Source organism: Montipora capricornis, chromosome 10 (genome assembly GCF_036669925.1).
Source record: "Montipora capricornis isolate CH-2021 chromosome 10, ASM3666992v2, whole genome shotgun sequence".
NCBI lineage: Eukaryota > Metazoa > Cnidaria > Anthozoa > Scleractinia > Acroporidae > Montipora > Montipora capricornis.
The window spans coordinates 42,823,764-42,831,263 of NC_090892.1; the positions used below are offsets into that span (position 1 = coordinate 42,823,764).

The window sequence follows — 7,500 nt, forward strand, 5'->3', positions numbered from 1 at the left end:
TACCAGATCCAGAGGCTACAGTCTGTACAGAACTGAGCCGCTTGTCTCGTTAAGCGTCTTTGTAAATTTGATATTTCATCATTACTTTTTGAGTTCCACTGGTTACCAGTGGAACGTCGTATTGTTTTTAAGATCTTATTATTGGTTTTTAAATCTCTGAATGATTTAGCCCCTACTTCTTCTTTATTAACACAGTATATTCCTAGTCGTAGTCTCAGGTCATCCAATCTTTCTCTACTGGTTGTTCCAAGGTACAAATTAAAGACTTATGGTGACAGGGCCTTCGCAGTGGCTGGTCCACGGCTGTGGAATGTTCTGCCCATTCATATGAGACAGCCTGGTATTTCAATACCTATTTTTAAGAAACGTCTGAGGACATACCTTTTCAAAAGATCTTTTTTGTAATTATTTGGTAAATTAATTCTAGTGGTATTGTAAAGCTCTATAGTGCAGTTAGTGGATATGGCGCTACATAAATATATTCATTATTATTATTATTATTATTATTATTATTATTATTATTATTATTATGTCTGGCGAGAAAGGCTGCTATCTTCGAAGTCGCAATGTTATGCACAGTATGAGATGTGCGGTGCAAAACAAGGGAATCGCCTTAACATACAGAAAAGTCAGCTATTGGTCCATTTTTTAGGTTGCCGACTCAGTAAAACCAACTTTGAGATTAAGTTAAAGGCTTGATCAAGGCGCCTCAAACTTGTTTGTAGGTGCCTTTTCCTTCACCTAAAATAGTTTGTACTGGCCATTGGAGAATTAAAGTTAAAGTTCTCCGGACTTATTGAACCCAGCACTTTGTACTTTAGAGTGTGGTATTTTCTGTAATCACCGGGGCCGAACTTTCGTAGGGAAAGGTTCAGTGCATGGGGACAGCATACGTTAATCAAACTGATGATCTGAAACCGGTGTCTGACACGTGCACACTGCAGACTAACTCTAAATGACAGTTATTGAAAGCTAACCGACCACGTACAGTAAGTTAAGTTGTCGAAAGAGAGAAATGATCCTCGCTCTTTTCAGGACAATTTGAGCAATTGGGTTCGAATTCTGTTGGAGCCACCTGAATTTTTCAAGTGCCTATAAAAGACAATTGCTCAGTCTGTCCAGAAAAGAGCGAGGATCATTTCTAGTCTCTTTCGTCTATAGACCGCACTTCAAATATATATTCATTTCTTTCAATTTTAAATTGTCTTGAACTATATTTCCCTGGCAACCAAGTCTTCTTCGCTTACCACGAGAATTTGCATTTGCAGGGGTTTCTATGTGCCAAATTAAGGCGTTCAACCTCTAGTGTGACAAAGTTGTTGACTCTTTGCATTTGACGGTTGCATCAAATTACCTTTAGGCTTTTCCCACTTTCCTTCATGTTTATCATAGGTTTTACTCCATCTATTTTTCTGTTTTCCCCTGTTCCTTGTCATGGTCCTTCGGGAAAAACCAAATGCAGACAATTAATGTGACAAAGTGTCCCCAAAATGCTGCTCCTCAAGTAAGGATAAACAGCTGAATTTACCCTAAGCTAAAAACAACGCTAACTTTTACCCTTGCCTAATTGTTGGAAATAGGTAGAAAAGGCTTTGACTTAAAGGGACACTTTGTGTTGGATATCAAAATTGGGTTGCATCTAATTAGATGCATTTCTGGGCATAAGTAGCACAGTCTTTCATTCTTATTATTTTCATTACTTTTAGTCTCACTTGGAATCCTTGCGCGGCTTTATGGAGTCCAATTAAGAACTGAGTTAAGCTTTTAATCAGGAGCAAAAAGCACAAAATCAGCACTGATAAAATTCAAACAAATAATATTTTGTGGTTACATTATTCTAACAAACATTCGCTTTGCAGCGTTTTGTGCCGGGAGAAAGAAGTTTCGACAGCCGCAAATAGAACGATGGAATTTGGCATATAAACGACTCGTACATGAACGAATTTGGGAATTAAAAAATCAAGGCAATCATTCGTGCTGTCACTGAATAGATTGTATCACACTGCTTACCTGGATGACCACTGTTAAGAAAGCTCAGTGCAATCTGCTTAGTCCGTGTTTCAGTAACTTGCTACGCCTGTTGAAGGTCACTTGAGCCACTAAGAAATCAAGTTTATAAAAATGAGGCTCTATTTGTCTGTGTCAAGATGTTTAATACAAATAGAGAGAACATTTCCAAATGGTACTGATTGTCATCGTTCCTTTATGGTTAACAAAGTCATTCACATCCTTCTCAGCTTCCAAAGACAAACATAATTGTCTGGATATACATAGATAGGTTGGATACAAACGAGAAATAAAAGTATTTTTCTTTCTCGGTATAGTCGAAAAACCGTGATGAAAAAGAAAAGAAAGTTAAAATAGCAACGAAGAAGCCAGCCGTAAATCTACGCATGGGAAAAATCAGTCAAGTTGGGGAAATAAGGAAAACTTTGCAAGAAAGGTATCTAGACAATTAGCTTCTTGTTCTTTTCTAGATCGATCGACAACGAGTGATCAGTTGTCGTAGATTCTTCATTCCAAAACATTAACGCTTAATTCTAATTCTCTTTGAAAGGGTTTCATTTAATTTTGTTTTAATATTAGCCTAACATTAAAACAAATCGAAACACGATTGAACTTAAAATTTTAACGACCATGTGTAAACGAAAGTTAAGAAAACGGATAGACTGAAACAAGCACTAAAGCAAAATATAATTTTTTGGACTCAGTGCCTCGAGAAGAAAATAGGTTTTAAGGTACATTAACTGAAACAGGTCCTGATGGCAGTTAATAGTCAGTTCCTTAGTTATGAAGTCTAAGCCAATTCTTGCGTAACATCTTGGCTTATTCAGTGTTAGCTTGGGTTAAACGTCCACAAAAAATGCGTCCGCCAAAAATCTGGTCCGCCTAGGACTTCAGGTTTTCCAGTAATTTGATCAAGATCACATTGGACGTGATAAATACTAGAATAACTAAAAGTTAACTCATATCATATCATATCATATCATATCATATATCTTTATTTACCCTCGGATTTTTAGAGTAGCTTGGTGTAGCTAATATCTCCGAGCATTTACCCCCCCCCAACCATGATACACCATAGAAGACAGACCACAACACCAGGAACTACATGCCCTACTCTTTGCGATAAGTGTGCGGGTTCTTTTACCTAAAATTGAAAGGATTCTGCTTATCTTGGTGATAAACTCTTGTGTAATTGTCGTACACACCCCAATGCGCACGATAGATGCTTACCTTTGCAGCACCCGGGGAAGGAGCAGCTACTAAGAAATGCTGAGAAATGCGACAAATAAAAGTCGTATCTTACTTCATATTCTCTGTAAAAGTGACTGATTTCGAAATACGTTCTCAGAATTCAACGCAGAGGACCCACATCCCAAGTATTTTAGCGAAGATTATTATAGATTCCAAGAACACTTGCCTTTGTCTCGTAATTTGCATCGTGTCTTGGAAATCTAAGTGGGGGAAAGATAATAAAAAGGACAGCGGAAACACGGAACGGGGATTCTTTAAACATAAATTTCTAAGTTGCCAAGAAAATTAAGTCGTTGCCAGATATCATGCCTGTTTACAGCAAAGGAATGGACACTGGGTAGGCTTCCCATTGTGGATTGTGCAAAAAGCAGAATCTTCATTCAGAAAACGAGACTTGAATCGGAAAGGAATAAAGACCCGTATTTCTTTGCTAATGAATGCGTGTTTTTTTTTTTATAACGACACTACTGAGTTCTTAACGAACCACAGGTACTGTTTATATGATCGATGATGTCTATGCTGATATCATCTGTTGGTTTACCATTTACAGGTAAGATTCATGCGATCATGACTAAAACACCACACGAGTACATACGGGTAACATACGAGTAACATACGAGTAACATACGGAACATACGGACACATACGAGTAACATACGACTAACATACGAGTAACATACGGATACATACGACTAACATACGGATACATACGAGTAACATACGGATACATACGAGTAAAAAAATACGAACATATACGAGTAAAATTCATACCAGTAAATTTTTATGCAAAGTAACGACAACTTAAGTAAAATATTACGCATTACTTCCCCGACTAAGGGAAGTTTGCGTTACAAGAGCAAAGATATTTGATATTAAACTGGTGGCCTGGGGGTCATGCCTGGTAATCTGATGTGCGCAAAAAATAGCCTGTCGCGCAGTGGATGGTCTTCACGCGTTCGATCTTTACCGTGCACTGAACAGATTGAAGAGCGTAATACTGATTTACAGATGACACATTTGAGAAAGGAACCGTGATGTAGATGTAACTAACAGTGGTAAGTGAAGTGTTTTTGCTACCGCAGATGATACCAAAAATCTGCTTTAGTTTTGTAACACGAACAACGTTTGTATATAGTTAAGTAAAGAATTTAAGTGCGGACTCTAGGTGAAGATCGGCTTACAGCCCTAAAACCACGTGTGAAGTATTGTTTTCCGAGTGTGTCTACTATTTGAGGATCGCTTTATGACCAAAATAATATATGTAGTAGTTAGTTTAGCAGAAAAACTCTCGTATTACTCGTATGTATTGGTATGTATCCGTAAATTAGTCGTATGTATCCGTGTGTTAGTCGTATGTATCCGTATGTTACTCGTATGTTAGTCGTATGTTAGTCGTATGTGAGTCGTATGTATTCGTATGTATCCGTATGTTCCGTATGTTACTCGTATGTTACCCGTATGTACTCGTGTGGTGTTTTAGTCATGATCAGATTCATGCACACACTATCCAATCAATTGCAAAGGCCAATGAAAGGCAATATTAGGAGTTTACGAACAATCTACATGCATGACCCTAGGTCACAGACAGACCCCACCGTCAACCTCAAATGCTTCTTAAAATTCTCATTGGTGACCATTCAAATTGCACTGTATTGCAATTTGCAGTAGTTTTCAAATCTCTTCCCGTTGTATTTTTGGGTTTAAAATGTGTATGAATTGACTGTTAACGAAAATGAAGATTAACTATCACCAAATTTTTCCGTATGATTACCTGCTTAGTGAGGCTGTAGCTCCCTCAAACTCTGACAAGGATGCTTTCTAAAGAAATATGGAACGGTTTTACTCGTGCAGCTAAAATTAATTAAACGCCTTTAATTCCCTGATATCAGTTCTGTTGGAAATTCGCTCTTACAAAAATCAATCGCGGAAGAATCAGGTGGATGGTGTAATTATCATTTATACTTTAAAAAGAAGCACGTACGATTGTCGAAACTTGCTTTGGTTTTTGTTATGATCAACTCAATTGCCAGAGTTCATGAGAAATGCATCCACATTCAGCTCAGCTCATTTGGTACCTTAACGACTCCAGTCCAAGAACTTGTCTCCACTTATGTCGAGGTTTGATCATAATTAGATGCACGCCCAATTTTGACATCCAACACGAAGTGTCCCTTTAGTCTAAGCATTTGCTACCTATTTTTATAAATAAGGTAAGGGTAAAGGTTAGCGTGATGTCTCTAAAAAGGCTTACGGTGTATGAGGCCACCTAAGCAGAAACAGCCATAAGCCAAAAAAAGGACTTAGCCGAGTGCTGGAACATGTAGATGTAGATGCAAATGATTTGTTGTTATCTGATAAGTGTAATTTGATACCGTTTTAAGATTCTGCAAAGCTGGCAAAAGAAGAAGAGAGTGACAGGATATAGGATAACATCTAAGCGTAGCGCAGTTCCACAAAAGCCATGGGATCACTCCGAAACTCGAGGAATATGAAGGGAAAAATGTAAACAAACTTTGTGATCCCGAATGAAACAAATCCGAACCATTCCAATATGTTGAATCTAATCTTTGCCGAGACAGCTTCGACTCAGCTGACCAATAATTTCAGGTCACGCAGCAGTGGTTGTTTCCACGAACGGCTTCCTCTCTTTCCGAGAACCATTAGCAAACTGAAAATGGCTGAGATTCTTTATCTTCGAATTGTTTGGTGTCCAATAAAAATTTCCGTCAAGGTTCTTCAATAAAGGGAAACATGTTGCGGCAAAAAGACTAGAGAACTTGTGCGAAACCACAGCCTCATGGAAAGTGGAAAAGAAGGTAGAGGACGATAGCGAGGGACTCGCGGACGAGGAAGGCGCAGAGATGCAGACACATGGATAAGGAAGGAGCACAACGCGTTCCACTTTATTTTCTGTTTTGCTGATTAATAAAAGCGAAAGTGGATTAGGTTCACATTACAACCAGGTTGACTTTTTCCAACATGATTTGACGTTAATCTATTTTGAAATAAAAATAAATGTAACTTAAAAAAACACGATTTAAGTCCCGATTCAAGAAGGGTTTTGAATCACAACTCTGTAAGTTAAATTCATTGTTCTTTGAGCCAGACTAGCATCAAACCACCTCTAGTTGCAAAACTCGTACGCCTAAAGAAACATTGCTGCTTGCAAAAGCTGCGAACTACGAAGAGACATTTGGTGGACAAGTCACTATTCGACAGTTTCCGTCTTTGTAAAGATTTTAGTATGTGCTTTCTTAACTGTGAATATACACAATCTATGCCCGTAAAAGGCGTGTACAAAAACTTTGTACGTTTTCGGTCAATTTTTTTTGGCCGTATAATAAACTTTTAGCAATAGTTAACCCTCCAAAACGTCTTTTGCACGACGTCAGATATTTAAATCGCCCCGAGAGAGCATTTTTCGTCGTGTCGAGTTATGGCCAATCATGTGTAAAGGAAAATCATGATTTGGCAGCTGCTTAAACCTTGACTTTTTCTCTGTCCAGAAATTCACTTCAGCCATAATGGATGCTTAAAGCTTTTCGATGCTTAGATCGACACAATAAACAATAAACAATTACATACACTTAGTGACTAAAATTCATGAATTCGAGGTCTTCTGCACAGGTATTATTAATGCAAGTCTGATATTGGATGATTGATTTTGTAAATTATGTTGATTTAAGGGCATTTCATGGTATTTCTGTTTTATGGAAAGCAACATGATTTACAAATGTTGCTCATTATTTATTAAATTATGCCAAATTTCAGTCAAAGACGTTATTAGTCACAGACTAATAACGATAATCAAAAATAGAATAAACAGCTGTCTAAACACTCTCTCTAGTAACCTATCAATTTGGTTTGAGTAAACCAGCTTTCCAGTACGATCCGTTGGTGGTAGTGTCAGTAGTTAGTGCTGTAACACATGCAGCAGAGTCCCAGTCGATTCTGCGATTTGTCTGTAGATGGTGTTCAGCAATGTTTTCTCATTGCTTTCTTATCATTCATTTTACCCGTCGAGGACTGCAGTTCGGGCAGTCGAAAGCTCGTAGTTTTTAATCATTTTAGCCAGAGATCGCTTTTTAAATTTCAACCATGTTTCACCCTGGCTGCGGCCCTTCAATATTTTTAAGCAATGTTATTGTTGATGTCACCGTTTCTCGTCGCTTGTCTGTGTTCAGTCAGTCTAGTGTTCAAATTTCTGCCGGTCTCACCGATGTAAGTGGCCTGGCAGTTGCA

The 7,500-nt window shown here is 38.1% G+C and overlaps 1 protein-coding gene and 1 long non-coding RNA gene across 4 annotated transcripts in view; one reads left to right on the plus strand and one right to left on the minus strand.

The window, feature by feature from the left end:
- Positions 1–3,407, minus strand: part of LOC138021703 (uncharacterized) — an 18,961-nt gene extending 15,554 nt beyond the window's left edge. The window contains exons 1-3 of one of the 2 annotated variants that reach the window (XM_068868667.1): positions 3,311–3,407; positions 2,011–2,099; positions 1,355–1,440 (exon numbers count right to left, since the gene is read on the minus strand). In XM_068868667.1, the coding sequence (XP_068724768.1) occupies positions 1,355–1,436 (82 nt within the window). In that variant the 5' untranslated portion in view covers positions 1,437–1,440; positions 2,011–2,099; positions 3,311–3,407. Of the gene's footprint in view, positions 1–1,354; positions 1,441–2,010; positions 2,100–3,237 lie in introns of both variants that reach the window. The other variant, XM_068868665.1, reaches the window with a different exon arrangement.
- Positions 3,408–4,174: 767 nt separating this feature from the next.
- LOC138022378 (uncharacterized) overlaps positions 4,175–7,500 on the plus strand; it is a 58,954-nt gene continuing 55,628 nt past the window's right edge. Inside the window, exons 1-2 of one of the 2 annotated variants that reach the window (XR_011126566.1) lie at positions 4,175–4,313; positions 5,640–7,500. The exon at positions 5,640–7,500 is cut by the window's right edge and continues 282 nt beyond it. This is a non-coding gene — a long non-coding RNA (uncharacterized lncRNA). The remainder of the gene's footprint in view (positions 4,314–5,639) is intronic. The other variant, XR_011126565.1, reaches the window with a different exon arrangement.